At 31.6% G+C, this 18,415-nt stretch overlaps 1 protein-coding gene across 1 annotated transcript; it reads right to left on the bottom strand.

Moving 5' to 3' along the window:
• Positions 1-2,546: 2,546 nt before the first annotated feature.
• On the bottom strand, positions 2,547-13,436 carry LOC110615616 (MACPF domain-containing protein At4g24290). The gene is made up of 7 exons (XM_021757590.2): positions 13,110-13,436; positions 9,572-9,810; positions 5,253-5,454; positions 5,095-5,172; positions 4,813-4,996; positions 3,735-3,901; positions 2,547-3,355 (listed from the first exon to the last, which is right to left on the bottom strand). The coding sequence occupies exons 1-7, from the start codon at positions 13,377-13,379 to the stop codon at positions 2,648-2,650; spliced, it is 1,848 nt and encodes a 615-aa protein (XP_021613282.1). The 5' UTR covers positions 13,380-13,436; the 3' UTR covers positions 2,547-2,647.
• Positions 13,437-18,415: the final 4,979 nt, after the last annotated feature.

Raw genomic sequence — 18,415 nt, 5'->3', positions numbered from 1 at the left:
GCAACTCACTTCTCTGGAAAATTCTCTTTACTTATGTTTGCTAATTTGCTTATGAACTTCTGCTGTTACTTGAATGTTTTCCATATTGAGGATAATGTGAGGAGTAGTATGGGAAGGAGAAGTGATTGGAATAGAAAGTGTTTTTATTGTGTTTTTGTTGTATTGACTGTGTATATATTCTTCTGTTGTTGTTGTTCTGCATAAAATTTTTTCTACTTGGTGCTAGAGGCTTGCCCAAGCCTGTACTCTTGCTTTGCTTTTCTGTTTCTCAGCAATTTCTCAACACTTGCACTTGCTGATTTGTTATTTTTTTTTTCAATTTTTTTATTTTTAATTGTTTTTCTATGTTTTAGTATTATTAGGTTTATTTTAAAAAAAATTAAAAATTTTTACAGTTCCTACTTGCCATGAGAAGTTTGATATGCCCTTATTAAAGAATTCAAGTTTTTATGCCATTTGTATGCTAGCCTAAATAGAGTAAATTCATCATTGTTCATTTCGTTAATTTTGTTTTTAAGGCTTGTTTTGAAAGTTCATAAAGTATGATCATTATTTTAATAGTTGGATAATGAATGCATGATCTTTTAAATGAGTTGTTGTCCTTTGTTAAGAATGGCTTTAGGGACATTGTATAGAGGGTGTTATTAAGAAAAGAAAGAAACAAAAAATAGTAAATAGCAAAAACAAAAATCAGAAATTAATGCACTCATATCACCCACTTCTCTAGTTACTTGATTATTTGGTTACCAACCCGATGACCTAAGTAGTATGGTACTTGGCGACCCTTTAAGATGATTATGTATGAAAAAATCGGTGTTTGGGAGAGTATCACCCTTTCTAGATTGTTTAAAAACTCACTCCATACCTTTAGTTAAGTGACCATGAGTGGAGCTAGTAGCCACCTGAGCTGAACAATCTAGGGCAAGTGACTCAGTAACAATTTGTTTAACGTTCACTTTATTGGCTTCAGGCAAGATATAGTAGGAAGTGTAATAAAACTCCCAAAAAATCTCTAAATTTTGTTGGCCTAGTCAAGAGTTTCTAAAAGTCTATTCTTTCAAAAAGATAGTTTAATATTAATAGCATTTTAATAGTTTGTGTGCTTGAAATTGGATTGAGAGCCAACTTTATGTTTTGAAAAACACGTTTTAAATATGAAAATTGTTGAAATTAAATTTGGTAAAATTAAGTTATTTCTGCTATTATCTTATTACATGATAATTGAAAATAAGTTTCAAATGGTTAAGGACAGAGGTTGTGTTTTTATTATTTTTTTCAATTTCTATACTTGAGGACAAGTAAGAGTGTAAGTGTGGGGGAATATGACGAGTTGCAAAACTCACTATTTTTTCCATATTAAATTCCATAATTTTGCTATGATTCTGATACAAACAATTAGCTTTTATTTAATTTTGATTTTGGACAGGATTTGAGTTGAAAATGAAAAAAGGAACAAAAAGAGACTGTTTTAGAGCTTCTTCTGACCGGAAGGTATAGCCTTGCATGAGTTGCAAAACTTACCATTTTTTTCATATTAAATTTCATAATTTTGTTATGATTCTGATGTAAACAATTAGTTTTTACTTGAATTTTGATTTTGGATAAATTTGGAGCTGAAAATGAGAAAAGGAACAAAAAAAAATACTGTTTTAGAGCTTTTTCTTACTGAAAGGTATAACCTTGCTTAAGGCTGTAGTCCAATATCAACGAGCAGATTTCAGGATTACTGTTTCGCTAGCTATTCAGAGTTCAAAACTGTTTGAAATAGATGCAAACACAATCGTATCAGGATTATGATAAAAGTCATCATCGAAATAGTAAATTTATTTCATTTTTTCTTTTAAATTGTAAATAATTATATTTTTATTTAGAAAAAGCCTATATAAAAGCTAGTAGAATATTATCGTCTCTTCTCATCATCTCCTCTCTTTTTCAGTTTCTCTTTCACCAAATTCTTTTCTCTTAATTAACGTGCAAAAGATGCAAATGTTTATTTGAATGATTTATTTAATTCATTTTAATAATAAAAGAGCTTATTTAAACAAAAACAATTAAGAATTTCTATGACTATTAGCTTATATATTAACCTTTCTAATTACACACAAGGAAATAGACATTGTATTGCGAAAGAGCCATTTATAAAATTACAAATATAATATATTTACATGTGTGGAGGTGTATATATTTACACAGAATATTTAAATCAATTATGTACATAAATTTTATATTAAATTAATTTATTTTAAAGCAGAAATATAATTCTCATTAATTAAAATATCTAGAATGTGTAAAAATAATGAAGGTGAATTTAAAATTTTCTCTTATATATATATAAAAAGAATTACACTTTAATAAGAAATAACTATTAATTAACAGATCGCTCTCTTCATGGAGACGTGCTACGTTTCGTAGGGTGTCATGTGACAGCATCAACAATAACCTGCAATGCGCTCGCAGGCACACAGGCACATATATAACATCTAAAGTCACCCACATAACAAACATTCTTTCTATGTCAATTTTTTCTGTACACATGAGACATCTGCTTAGAAAAGAATATTATAATTATAAAAATTAACAAAAAAAAATAAGAAGTAACAAAAAGTAGCACTTAAAGATCAATTCACAATATGCAAACAAGTAAAATTCATTGATAGTCTAACAATGCAAACTTCACATGCAAACCAATCTTGCCCCCATCAGTTACTAATTTAGCAGCTGTGACCAACCAATGTCCAGGAGCATCATGCGGGCCTCGCAATATCTCAGCTGTATCTACATACTTAAGAAGCTTTCCAGAACGAACTGGAACAGGAGGACCATCCGGATATACTCCAGAGTTAAGTGTAGCTGGAGGTTGCTTTTCTGGACCAGTGATGTTTCGCTGAGTAAACGTGAATGTAGTGCTCAGATTAGTGAGAAAAGTCGACTTATGAGATGCCTCTGGTGCAACAGCCCACTCTGTTTTCCTGATGGCACAGTTCGGTAAATGTGTGAACAGCAGACGAAGGTGAAGCACTGTCTGAGGCCACTTCCCTTTACTAAGGAGCTGTGCACCCGTTACGATAAAAACACCGGTTGAATCTCCCTGTAACCAGTTGGGATCATGCTTCACAACAGATGTGCACACCTTAGAGTATCTCTTCCATCTAATGGGTTCCAAGAACTGGTCACTGGATTTATAATCATCAGAGCCTAGCCACTGACATGGCCTGCATATGGTAGTGTCTGTTGATGGGAAGGTCATGATATTTGGAAGACTTGAAAGATGTTGAAGGTGTAATGCTAGTAGGTTGCTTTTCTTCCCCTCCAAGTACAAACGCAAGCCAACAACAGGTTTTTGATCACTTGAAACCTGAAATGTTACAAGATCCAGGAACTCTTCATTATTGACGGCTGCATCTTACACCGCCATCCTCACAGTTACTCATGTAAAACTGACTGAAAATGCAGTAATATAGAGTGAAATTTGTTTTGAACTTGGATCAAAATATGACTGCTTCAAAGAAAGGATTGACAGATCATTTGTATTTCATTTGTATGTGCAGAGATGAATTAAAAGTTAAGCAGTAGTAATTCTCAGATAACAGAATATTAGCTCCCTCCTGGATTATAACCAAAATGGAGAAGCATTATCATTTGTTCTCAACTGCAACAACATAAGACTAATGAAGCAAACTTAAACAAGCTGACAACTAGTGCCATGTCTAAACCATAGTTTGTAATTGTCGTACCTGGGAAGGGCTGACATATATTTTAGGACCCAATATGCTGAATCTCAAGGAAGGGCAAGAAGCTTTTCTTCTTTGATGTCCCAGAGGCAGCTCACAAAACATAGGTGCCCATTGCTTTGGAACTTGAAATTCCAAGAAGTATTGCAGATCCTCCGGAGCAGGCTTGTCTAGAGAGAAAATGAATATACTATCCTCATTTTAGCAAAACTACAAACTTGGGTGAATAAAAAATAAATCTTTTTTTTTTTTTTTGGAAAATAAGAAATAATCTGTTGACTGCAAGGAATGACTAATTGATACCAATGCTAAAATCATGCCAAGATCCCACTGGGTAGCCCAAGAGTTGAATAACAACCTGGTAGTGAAAATGATGCTTTCCCCTTCCCCTTCTACTCCCTTTGACCTCCACCCCCCCTCCCCCTCCTCATAGCCATACATGGTGTTAGGGAAAAGTTTTCTTTTTTGAAAAAAATAAAAGCACCTAGATTATAGCACGGCCTCATGGGCAAAACCATACTTGTAGCATGGCCCAGTTCTTTTATATGGCTGCACAATGAAAAGATGCAGACCACGAATTCTATTACTATGGCTTGTCTGTAAAACTCTAATCCTGATGGTCCAATTCAGAGAAATAACTCAATGTCGATGAACTCAAAATTCTGCAGTTAGCCTCATCAATACTTCTGGGTGGATGACCTAATCAATAGTTCTGGGAGGATGTGAGCTTCACTGCTCAACCCAGGTCAGTTCAAGTAGAAAGGGAGTTTCACAGATCCACCCCCTGTTAATGTTCTGAACATTTGGGACACAATAATTATTAATTTAAAAGAATGCTCAGTGGATAATCTGGAATAATGCAGGACGTCCTCGTACACAGAAAGAAGCACCTCCCTAGGTGTCATACAAAATCCTAAAAGGATATTAAAAGATAGAATGCAATCTCCATAATCTTAATGATCAAAATATTGTCAACAAAAAATACTTGTTTGATAATGAAAGCTCAGAAGCATTGGCAAACTATAGCATGCATTTTTTTTTTTTGTAATTTTTTACAGTAATTGGGTATTAAGGATCTTACAACGGAGATACAAGTTGATCGCATGACTAAGATAACCACTGCCAGGAATCCCAGCGAGAAGAGAAGTAATGGGTACAAACTTGAAGAGAATTGCTTCTGGATTTATAGGCACAGTCTGGAGCCAGTTTGAGTGACAATGTGAGAACACATCACCTCCTCTTTTCGAGCAAATGATAGTGAGGCCCTGTCCACATTACAGAAGCAAGTTCAGATATATATATATATATATCTACTGTTGTCCCTTCCGGGACAAATGCAATATGTCCTGAGTTGCCCACTTACCTCCTTGGAAGATGTTTCCGTAATGCTGGTCAATGGCATGGGGTTTGACTGAAGAATACGGCTAAAGACCTCAGGAACCTATGATAGGAAGACATCACTCATCAACCATTGATATGAATAAAATTAGGACATACATGCTAAAGAGGAAGAACAACTACTTTGTGTTTGCCATCTCTTGTATTCTTTTGTAATAGGGATGGGCTTCTTCTATCCGAAAAAAGAAAGTCCCCGAGATCCTCCAAATGCTTTCTGAGCTCAGCAGAAGGAATTGGAGAGGTAGGTTGCTGTCGTACACAAATTATATCTTGACCACCAACAGCCATGCCTACTATTATGTGTGTACCAAATGTTCGAATGAACCTGCCTAACAAAATTAATCAGCATGCACCGTCAATGTGCCACACTAATGCAGCTCATATAAAGTCATATTGTGTTCTATCAAATTATTGTAACAGATCATTCATGGAGAAAAGAAAATATACCTAACATGTTGCTTCTTTCTTTATTTTCCTTTTTAAGATTAGGACAGGTGTAGATAATCCAGGATTATGAAAGTCAATAATCCTTTTAATTAAGTTATGTGGACAGCTCAGATTAGACATGCTTCAAGCAATAGAATCTGATTTTACCACAGATTTTTTAGTATAAACGAGTGAACAACAATATTTTCAGTCAATTAATAAACTCAGTACATATATTTCTACTTTTGGTTGAAAGGAAGGAGAATTACTTTACTATTACTAAAGATGTTATTGCAATATTATTCATTCAGGCTGATGTAGTCATCAACAAATTTGGTTCCCCCATTATGACATTTTCAGTATGGATTTTAAGATTTAAGGTTGTAATTCACTGTTTTTTAGGAGTCTGTGTGGCAGTGGTATCATCACCATATTTTGTTTTCAGTTTAATTTTAGAAAAAGAAAATTGGCTAATGGATAATTACCAAGAAAATTGGTCCATGTATCAATCATGGTCAATTATTTTCATGTATCAAAACAATACTTCAAGTTCAATATTGGAGTCGGTCATACTTGGCATAAAGGCATTAATGCGTCAAAGCACCTCAACTGTTGACAAGGACTACATTTTATGCATAAATTATGAAAAAACCAAATGCATGCTAACATGATATGGTGAATTATCATAATATTTAATAATCACTAAATTTGTTAAATACCACTAGCATTTTCAAAATATTTTGTTTGAGAAGGGAAACAAAATAATTTTCCATTTTTCTCCCTCTTGTATCATATATTGCATCTCCTTTCATGATCTTATACATGAAGTATAGTCTATATCATACATGGTACATTGGCAGAAACATCCTCTACACTAGCCATAATTGACATCAATGCCGAAATGTATAGTTGTTGAAAAAGTTGTCAGAATTGACGTTAGGACCAAATTTATGGAATTTATGGGTCTATATTTTCAGCTAAAACATTTCAATTTCCTTTTTTCCAATAGTTGTCAAAATTATTGAAGATATAGTAAGGATTCTGAAACAATTTACGAATTTTGTTTATTGTGGAATTAGGAAATCATCATCATCAATCACCACCACCACCATTATCATCATTATCATTATCATCATCATCATTATTATAGTTGTTATTGTTACTGTTATTATTTTTTTCCTTCCTGTTTAAGTTATTTAACATTCTTAATTAGTTAAAATTTCTATTTCTAATTTGATTAGGTTTGGATTTTGTCTATTCCTAACTAGTTAGGGGTTTCTATTCCTAATTTGATTAGATATGTGAGCTCTATAAATAGGCTAATTTTCCATTCTTTTAGTAGTTTTAGATTATGATAATTAGTGAGAATAATACTAATGAGAATATATTCTTTTTTATTTAAGAATTTCTTTTCTTTTTCTTCCTTGTTCTGTGTCAATTGGTATTAGAGTTGCAAACTCCTCCGTGTGAACTAAAGCCACCAAATCCTAAACACAACCCCAAAAGCATCGATGCTTCTATTTCTTCACCACTATGTCTTTTGGTATTTGTCTTGATTTTATTGATTGTTTAAAAAAAAAAAAAGCTTTTGAGAACCCAGACACTATTGACTCAAATTCTCCACCTTCCACAGGCCGATCCATAATAACACTACCAGCATTGCACTTGTTGGCCTGAGGTGACCTTTGCAACTCCAGTAGGGCTACTTAGAAGTCTCCAACTGGACAAGATCTTACCGGATCAAGAAACGACTCAATTCAAATCCAACTTGGTCCGTCTTTTCCAGCAACCACATCCCAAATCTCCTATTGCCAATCTCCCACTTTCCATTACTTATAGTAGGTCTATTGTAGTTCTAGCCATGTCATCATAGCATCAACTCCATATCAATAGGAAGTGCGACATCAACACCTATTAAAAAATTAGCAGCGTCTTGGGCTAAATTTGTCATCCTAACTCTAATTTTAGCATCCATTTGGGGTAAAAACAACTCCAAAAAGGTGAAAATGAAGTTTTATTCAATGTGCTCTCTTTAAATTAAAAACCATATTATGGGCTGACATGTATGAGGTATAATTAGATGAACAATGGGCTACCATCCAAAAAATACAAGCTGGGAAGGGAAAAAGGGAGTGGAAGAATAAAAGAAAAGGAGAGAAGAGGATGAGAGAACAAGATAAGAGAAAAAAAAATAAAAAAAGAAAAAGAAAAAGAGAGGATTTACATTGTTGTGCTAGGTCCATCAGAGAGACAGAGAAGAGAGTAACAAAAGAGAAAGGAAAAAAGGAGAATAGGAGACAAAGAGGAAGAAGAGGAGAGAAAAAGTTATAAAAATAAAAATAAAAGGACATGGTGCTACGTCAGGTCTAGCAAAGAGAGAAGAGAGGAAGAGAAAGGAAGAAGGAGAAGATGAGAGTGAAGGTGAAGAGTTGATGCATATAGTTAACGGTGTTATAGCAAGAGGAAAAATTTTGTGTTTGGATGTTGTGTGAGTGTTGTCTGTCGTTCGAAGAGATGAAGAGGCTAGGGTTTCTCTTTTGCTGTTCAAAAACATTTTTTCAAAAAAAAAAAATTTACCCTAGCTTCAATTAGGCGTCGCCTATGGTGCCTCTCCCTTGGCGCCTCAGTTGTCTAAGGCGGGGCCTCCATACAAAGCACCAAGCCTTGCCCCATGACGCGAGGCAACGGGTGGCACCTTACCTCCTTTCATGCCTTAAACAACATTGATTTTGCTACTTCTACACTTCAAAACTAATCATCGAGTTTTCACCAAGGGAGAATAATGCAGTATGGAAGATAAGAATCCTAGTACAATTTAGCAATTATGTTTATTGTAGAATTAGAAAATCTAGGATTTAATTATTTTGGAAGTTTAATAATGCAATATGGAAGATAAGAATCCTAATACAATTTAGCAACTATGAATACTATAGAATTAGGAAATCTAGGGTTTAATTATTTAGGAAATTTAAAAGGAAGAGAAAAAGAATATACCCGCTATTACCACAACCCTTTGTTAGCATCACCAACAACACACATGTTGTTGCTCTCCCCCACTGCTCCAACCCCCACACTACCACTGCCTCTCTCACCTATTACACTGATATACCACCACTTACTCAACATTGCACAGACAATTACTCAGCATATTTTATGGTCTACAAAATGATTGTGAAAACTCTTCTTCAACAAAATAGGATAGAAGTTTATTAAAAATTCATATTTTGAAAGTTTCGTGGTAAGATTCACAAAAAATTTTCTTCTTATTCTCCAAGTTTTCATGTTCACTGTTTTCCGTTATTGTTGTATTATGCATACTGGCTTTTACCTATGCGAGAAAATCATATGAAAAAATTGATCATTCAGCCAACTTTTATCGCCAATTACTTCTAAATAACTAGCACAAGTAGACTATAAGTAAGATATCTTAGTTCATAATCATGTGGAAATTCTTTGATATATAGTTGATATGTCACGAAAAGATCTAATCAAAATTATTTACTTTTGTTCTAAAGGAAATAGAATCATAAGGTACAAATGCACTACATCCACATAACAGTTACTTCAAAACATATAAATAAAACCTCTAAAACATTTAAACTTCATAGATAAATCTGCACTCTTATGTATTATACAATGCACATGTAAATACATACATAGAAAAGTCATTCAAGGTTTACATTCAACTAGATCAACTGACAAGCACATTACCTCAAATTTATTCTACATTAGAAGAAACAGGTGATTTTTTAGCAAATCTGATATCCAAAATTAAATTCATTTTTCAGCTATCTTGAATCTTTTTATACTTCTTTTATGTGCCCATTCTACCTTTAGTGGCTAGGATCATAATTCAATTTCATGGTAATGAGACCCGAGCTCAATAAAGTCAATAAAGGAACATATGTTCTTGTGATCAGATAAAAAATGTCTAACACTAGTGATATCTTATCACATGATTAACTTACTATGTGAGAAACTTTAGATAATTATTTAATTCAAATTATTGAAATTACCTAGCCAATGATGCTGGATTCCAATGAGGCGGAACAGACTTCTTTACTTTTTCTTGCAATATTAGTGGAGATGCTGTTAGGTGCAAATAGTACAATGCAATAAAGTAACCATCAAAAGCAAGATATTTGGTATCTGAAGCATCACGAAACCAGTCTCCACTTAAATCAAAAATGGAATTAAGATATCCTGAAGGAACCTTTCCTTGTATTGAACATTTCTGGTTAAGTAATTCTGACATCTGCAAGGAAATTATAAAACTTAGAACAAAAAGAGTACAATTTAATGCAAATTATGAATAAATTTATATATATTTAAAATACTAAAAGAAACTAAAAAAAACTAGTGGCAATGGATGTGCAAACAAGTTTACAACAACATTCAGAATATGAAATGAATTGAAAAGAGAGGAAAAAGAAAACATAATTAAAACAAAAAACTCAATGCTTTACCTTGCAGTCAAGTAGCTTGCAATAATTTTGAAAATAATATCATCAGCAAATTCTACAGGTTAAACTTTCATAGTATTTACCAATGAAATGAGTAGTGTAGCAACCTAAATCTTGAAAGACACTATCATTTGCATTCTTTACCCTTTTTTGGATTGTTGTAATATCTTCCAAGGAAACACAAACCACTAAATAACCCTTGCATAAAGACTGAAGCTAAAACATGTTTAACAATTTGATATAGGTAGAATATATATTTGCACCCCTAAATTTTTCTATAAAAATCTTGTAGCATCCTGAATTTTGAAAATGTCCTATGGCACACCTAAACTATTAAATAGTGGAATTAAATGACCTCACAATCCCATCAGCAAATAGCATGGATCTTCTACAGCATTTTTAGACCAATTTCCAATTCAAAGAAAAGATTCTTTGAGTATACAAAATACAGATTGAGTTCTAATATTAAAATTTTTACATTGTGTATGATTATTGTTATTATTAGATTCTTGATTGTTAATGATGAAACTAAGTAACAACTTGAATCTTGTAGATATATGTTAAAACGTTTGTAGTTCATACTATCTTGTACTATAGTTGCAAGGTCCTCTTAATTACACTTTTGAATAATTTAGGTGTGTGATAGGACATTTTCAGAGTTCATAGGATCATAAGACTTTTTTGGTAAAGTTTAGGAGTTCAAATATGTATTTAGCATTTAAAATATAATAGATATACCTCATAAATAGGTAAATGAACAACTCAACTAATCCAATAAATATCAATTTGGTTGACCTTAAAATGTTTAACTTAATGCATCAGTGTCCTTATCATTAACTTACAAACATATTGAATCCTTAGAAAAATCAGCTAACGAAACAATTTTTAAAAGTTAAGCAATTTTCAAGGAAAATGACTTCATGTTGTAAACAAAAATTTAGAAAATCAAACTGGGTGAAGGAAACTATAATAAGATAGATTAATGCATGCCACCAGTTCATTAATTTACACCGATTCCTCATGTTTCATTATTCAAATTTTCATGTCCTCGAAAATAGATGGGTAAACATTATGACTTGCTGCGAAAATAGTTCCTATTTCTCCAATATTCTAAATTTCTAGTCATCCAAAATCATGAATGTAGAGGCTATTCTATATTATGATTGAATACAAACATTTTATTTTCTTGGACCACATAAGCATCTGTTATCCTATTGAATCTTCTTGTTACTGGATGTTTTATAGAAATCCATCACTATTCTTTTACTCCACTGAGTTAGGTTTATTCTGAATCACAATAGAATTCTCTCTATTGTAAATTCACTTTATCTTTTCAATAAGGTAACACAATGCAAGAGATTGGAAATGAAGTTATTTCCTATAGTAAAATATCATCTTCATTTTTATGTAATGAAATTGAAAACCCAATATTTACAGGTCAATTATGTTAGAAGATGATTGTTGGTATTGATGGAAAGATATTCGTGGTTAGTGCATCTTAGAAAGCTCAGATGGAAAGAATAAATGGACTCATTAAAGGCTACTTAAGGCGCTTTATTGCGGAACAAGTGGATATGTTAGATGTAGCTCAGTGCTGCTATAACTTAACAAACAAAAGAGCTATCCTCTCTACCCTTAACAGTTAACACTTATAGGTTGAAACATTTTGATGCAGTAAGTTTTTGGAAGAATAGTTTTCTCCAAATGCACTCTGAATGTCAAAAAATGAATTTCCAGACAATTTTCAGTGAGCCACCAAAGAATACAAAATCAATCATCTTCTTAAAAACAAATAAAACCTAAGCATACATCTCAAGTGTTAACATTAAAAGGATAATTAGGTTTAGGGATTAAGTTGATGTAGTTATTGATAATGTAGTTCGGATTTCAGTTGTAATTTTTCCTTTTATGAAGTTCAGAAGTATATTCTATTTAAGAATTTTTAGTTTCAATAGTCACGTTCAGAATGTTGTTTGCTTTATTTTTAATATTGTATTAGAATTTTCCCAGTTTGGAATTGTCAATCCTAGTAGGAGTAGAGTTTGTTATTAGGTATTTTCTTGGACCCCATTTGGAAGGATGAGAATACAAAGTGAATGGATTTCAATTTGATTTTGACATTATGTTGATATTTTATGATTCTCCACTGGGAAAACAGATCCCAAACCAACTTGATTTCTAATGGATCCCAAAGACTTTGATAATAGAACTTTTAATGTTTTCATTTTGTTTGGAAGACGTATGCCTAGTTTCTTTTCTCTCTGCTTCTTCTTCTCTCCATCTGCAAATGCTAGAGCACCTCAGTTATAGTTCAGAACTCCATAAAAAAGTCATTCTTATTTTTCTTATCTGATTTCTTAGATTTTAACCTTTTCTTCTGCTTTCTGCCATGCCAACTTCACTATGAAGATTGCAAATTCAATCAGAATCTACCTTGGAAATTTGCAATTGCGTTTCTAAAGCAAACCAGTAGTCACTAGTCAAGCAAACTGCTATTTTTTGAGAATACTCAGCTGCCAAGTACCCATATTAGTCCCTACGCATACTCCTAGTTGAATTTCAGTGTCATTCAGATGCATTTTCGCGAAATTTTAGCTATTTCACACCAGAATTCTTCTGCTAAGAGGCAAAATCCAAGTCAAAAGAAATGTATAAATAAATAAATAGAACAAATAGCAAAACGGGGCAGTAAGGAGCACAATCCAAGTCAAAAGGAAATGTATAAACAAAATAGAAGAGAAGTGAAAGAAGACCCCCACATACAACAGGTGGCAGGTGGCAGGTTCCCTTAACAAATGATGGTTTAAAAAAAGAAAAAGAAAAAAAAAACCTTAATTTAGATAGAGTAACATCCAGCAAGTGCATCCAATGATTTGGCCACTTTCAAGAGTGTAATAGAAAGCGAATAGCACGAGAGCAAAGTTGGGTCTGGAACCCAATTAGATTTTTACAAGTCCAAACAAATAATCATTATCATCGAAAGTAAAATACATAATCAATTTCAGAAATTGAGCTCAATTTATCAATCTCCACAGAAAATTCACAATTGAAAGAGATACAGATAGAGAGAGAGAGAGAGAGAGAGAAAGACCTGATTGAATTCGAGAACATCAGATTTGAAGCGAATTCGGTCGCCTTTATCGAATCTAATATCCTGAGAAACATCAGGAATAGTAAGGCCACCGGGAACAATTACATCTCTCTTGTTTTGGTGATCCAACTCCACAAGGCGTTCCTTAGTAAATTTCAATCTGAAATCACTGGTGAGATCGAAGCCTTTCCCTAGAGCCTCCATCGCCCTCACCTCCATGCTCCTGTGCTGTGCTTCCATTTCTTCTTCCTTGGATTCTTGAATTGTCATAAAAGAATTTTCTATTGAAAGACGAAACGTTTCCTCAGTGCTGAAGAATGAAGTGTGAAAGCCAAAGAGCAGGAAAACAAAACAAAATATAAAATAATTAGCGGGTCCCACTTGGCGTTGACTGCTCAATGAAACAGCGGTTCAATAGTCAACCGTGACCGGCTTACCTACACTACCTAATACATAGTAAAGCCAATCAATTGGCATCAAAATTATTTGTTTACTTTAATTTAAATTAATAATTTTTTACGATAAATTTAATGAGAAAATTTTAAAATTAAAGGATAATGGCTTAAATTTTTTTTTTTTAAATTTTAACAATATTACCCTAAATAAAAAATTTTAATTAATATATTTTGAATTACACAAATAAATTTATTTGTAACTTAATATTAAATTACATTATTAAAATTAAGAGCTCTGCCATATAAGTGTTATAGTCAACATTACAAATTAATATTTTAAATATAATTTTAAAATAAAAAAGAATAATTATTAATAAAAATTTCAAACTTTAACAGTTTTAATAATTATATTTTAAATTTTTTAATAATTCTAAATTAAATTAATTGTAATATAATATAACGGTTAAATATAATAATTATTGTATTCACATAGTTCTTGACCATAAGTGTATCTGAGTGTGAATAAATATTTGTTTAAAACAGATAGCTAAAATATTTTCTTAAAAACAAGCTTATAAAATTATCAAAATACAATTTAGCACTGATTATATACAAATAATGTAACACAGAAATTAAATTAATAAACTAATTTCAGCATAATTTTATTAGTATTAATTCAATATTTAAACATGTATCACAAATAAATATTAAGAACCGAATATAAAGAGATTAGGGATAATTAAATTAAATACTAAAAATTTATAGTAATTCGATAAACACAGTCTATATACACTTTTCCAAAGGCCTTCCTTAAGTTTTCACTCTATTAAACTTCTTTTACACAATAAGCTTTCTAAATACTTGTAAACCTTTACGTATTTAAATCTCTTTTCAAATTTTTACCTAAATTTCAATAGGTACTTAAAACCTCTATCAAATTAATACACACACTTAATCAATCTTATATAGGTTTTAATTTATAAAGAAATGCTATCAAAAAATCAATACTTTCATTAAGAATTTATGAAGAGAACAAATCTCTTAAAAAGACATCTGAAATTTTTTTTTTTTAGCTGCAAGAGTAGTTCAATAGTAATAAATTTTAAAAATATTAGCCATTATAATATTGAAAGACGTGCAAAGTAAAACCAGTTAACTTACGGACTAAAAAAAGCTAGCATAAATACAGATAGAAAATAGATACTTAAATTTAAACTAAATCTAAAATTAGATGTCTAATTTTAGCTTTTGAAATTTTGAGATAAGCTAAAAATAATAAATTTTAAATTCTTATTCTTTTAAAATTTCAAAATTAAAAATTTATCTTTTAGAAATCATTTAAATTGAATGAGAATAAAAGTTTAACTTGACATTAGGATGTTAACTCACTCATTCTTTTACATTGAATTCTAAAGATACACTTATCTTGATTATTCTTCCTTTGATTCATCTTGAGTTGCCTTCAAAACCTTCTTCCTTTCTGTTGTTGAGATTTTTGAATTCTTCCATACTTTTTATATACTCTACTATTAATTTTTAAACGCTGAAAATTAGTTAAATATATAAAATTAACCTCTTTTAAAACTTATGGAGCCAACAATAGGGAATTCCTTTTTATTAGGGTTTATACCCTTTTGAAATTTGGACTCTCAAAAGTAAGGGATTCTCGTGTAGGAGAAGGGTGATGCTTTTTTTTTTTTCGGTGGAAGTATTAAGTGTATATATAGATATCTTTGATGTTAAGATAATCTCTTAGGTATCATGTGACGCTTCTTAGCTCATTTTTTTTATCAATAAGATGAAAAAAGAGAAAAAGATAACTCAAATGAGGAAAATAAAATTAGTTAATATGAAATTTAAGAATGGTAGTGAAGAAGAAGGCCTGAGGACAAATTGGAAATGCAGAGAATGTAAAGAGAAGGAAAGGAGGGAAAATCACAAAGGAGGCAGAAATGTTGAAAAAAAGTTCACATTAGGTTTTTAAACAGGTGTTAGTTAATGTTGTTGTGGGACTTGAGGAGTCAAATATAGCCTTTTCATGCCTAACGTTTCAAATTAGCCACACGATGAGACATGAGACACGATCAAAATGGCAGCGAGTAGGATCCTAACTCATAGGACACACGTGCATGGAACCCTGTCAAACCTGAAGATTTAGGAACCTGTGGGGAAACTCCTGATATAATTCATCACTCTTACATTGCAGGTTGAATTTGTAACCCAAAGGTGATTTCTTATTTGTCCTGATAGCACAAGTGAACATCGCACTAATTCACAAGGGCTTAAAAAGGCTTTTTAATTCTTGAAATTCCGTACCTTGAATATTAATTTATCTCTATTTATATATCATAAGAATATTGAGTTAGTGAATATAAAGTTTAATAGCTAATGGATCCTACGTTTTTAGAGATATTCTTGACTTTGCTTTAACTAGATCCAATCTAACAATGATCTTAGAAACCTCACAATCCATTCAGAATAAAAAGATGAGCCATACTGAAAAGTGATAAAAGACTTATTAGACTCCGTTAAAAATTTTAACCAATATCATTTGGTTAAAACGATATAAAAAAAAATGATAGGTTAAAAATCGAAAAGTTTTATTGAAATATTGAAAAGAGTTTAAACTAGGCATAAGATTTTATGAATGCCTAAATTATAAGGTAAGATTTGTGAAATTTCATATTAGATTTAGTAATTGATCAGTGAACAGTATTGCTATAATTATTTTTTTACCATATTTAATCAGGATAGCTATAATAATTTTTTTACCATATTTAATTAGAATAAAGTCCGTAGATATTTTGCTTAGCTTTATTACGAGTCAATTGAATGGACCAAACATAATTAATTATTTAAATATCGAATATTAAGAAATTTTGGAAAGTGAAAATTTCAAGTTCATGGAGACATATTAGATGAACTGAACTGCTTTGGAAATGAGTTGGCTATATTGTAAGGGAACAAAACTAAAGAGGGGAATGATGCAATATTCAAGATTTCATGGATAATGTTATTATGTTTGATTGTATGATTACTAAGAATTTTATCATGTTTTATTGAAAGATTAAACTAAATCTCCATTTATTTATGAAAAATAATTTATATTTTAAAAATATTTTAAAAAAAATATTTTTTAATGAGATAATTTATTTTTTATTACTTAATTTTAATTTAAAAATAAAATTTATTAATAAATATATAAATGCTTTAATGTGTGTAAAATAACTTATTTTTTTATTAAAAAATATTTTCAATTAAATAATTTTTTTTAATATTTTAAATATTAAAAAATATAAATATTTTTCGTAAAACAAATACAGCCTAAATCTTCTATGACAATTCAAAGGTTAAAATAGTTTCTCAATCCTTTTTGCCCCAACCCAAGTATCTAACTACAACTACTCCCTTTCTAAAAACAAAGAAAACTACTACTACTCCAGAGCGTTTATTCTTTAATGAATTCTTCCGTGGAGAGCAGGTCAGATATTTCAATTTCAAAAGTGCCGTCCCTTTGAATTTCAAACTTTTGCTTTTTTCTGGCCATTCAATATTTGATTTTTCGAAATAAGAAATACAGCGGCGTTAGACTACTAGTCGCACATTTTGAATAGCATCATCGTTGAATTGAACATCCGTTTCCGTGTTATTATGTATACTCATTGTTTTTTGCCCTCTTCCTATACTTTTAAAAGTCAATAATTTTAAAAATTAATAAATTAGTCCATGCTATAACAATAATAGCTAGAAAATTTTGTATTTTTTTATAATTTAATTTCCACAATTTTATATTTAATAATTTTAAAAGTGTAATTTAAATATATATGATAAATTATTTATTAAATATATAATTGATATTATACGATAATTGTCTAAAATATAATAAATTATTTATTAAATATATAATTAATATTATATAATAATCGCCTAAAAGAAATTATATGCTGAGACTTGAAAATAGAATCACGTGACAAAAGTCTGATAAGATAATACTCAATTTCACCGAGAGAAAAGAAGATCTGAACACTTCAGGTTGGCTTTAGTTCGGCTCTTTGCCAAAATTTGTCATTCCCTGAAGAGGTCGGATATTCACAGAAAATTACCGTTAGCGATTACAATCCAGCAGACCTCCTTTACGCCTGTAATCACGGGATCTCGACTAATTAGTCTGTGAGATCCTTTATTAACGACTGACCACATCATTGCCGGATTCCCATAAAATACTATAATTAACCTCGTTCTCTTACAGTATAAAAGCCAACGATCACAGAGACAAATGTACGCAATTCTTATACAATTACTATTGAGTTATAAGCAATTCCTTATACTCGTCCTATTCTCCAGTTTACTGACTCGAGCATCAGAATGGCTGTTGTAGGCACCAACCACCTCACATTCTCTTTCTTGCAGGTTTAACCAATGCTACATTATTTGATTCTGTTACCGGAAAACCCATTGAATTCTATCTATTCATTTAGATTAAAATCGATCTCTTATCCCCTTTTCTCTTAAAAAGAAACCTCTCTTTTTTCTCTTAAAAAGAAATCTCTCTTTTTTCTCTCGACATGGCATGCAATTCACGAGCTGCTGCTAAGATTGCTACCAACGAGGACGCTGTCATTTCTTTTACTCCTAGCAGTGGACAAAACATACCTTCTATGGTTAATGAAGCAGATTCCAATAATCTAAGCATTGAGCAAATACTCCAGTACGTCAGAAGGTTGCAAATTACTTTCTAGCAATGCAAAGCTCAAGAGGAGACGTCACTCATGGCTCCTAGGAGAAAGGAGGAAGCCTCCATTAATACCTCAACTACTTGGACAGGGGCAATCCAAACATGGTCCAAAGGGAAGGACAAGTTCGAGAAAGATGAGTCATTAGGCAATGCTTTGAAGGACGTCGACTGGAAGC

Source organism: Manihot esculenta, chromosome 5 (genome assembly GCF_001659605.2).
Source record: "Manihot esculenta cultivar AM560-2 chromosome 5, M.esculenta_v8, whole genome shotgun sequence".
In the NCBI taxonomy this organism is placed as follows: Eukaryota; Viridiplantae; Streptophyta; class Magnoliopsida; order Malpighiales; family Euphorbiaceae; genus Manihot; species Manihot esculenta.
This window is presented reverse-complemented; position numbering and strand designations above follow the sequence as displayed.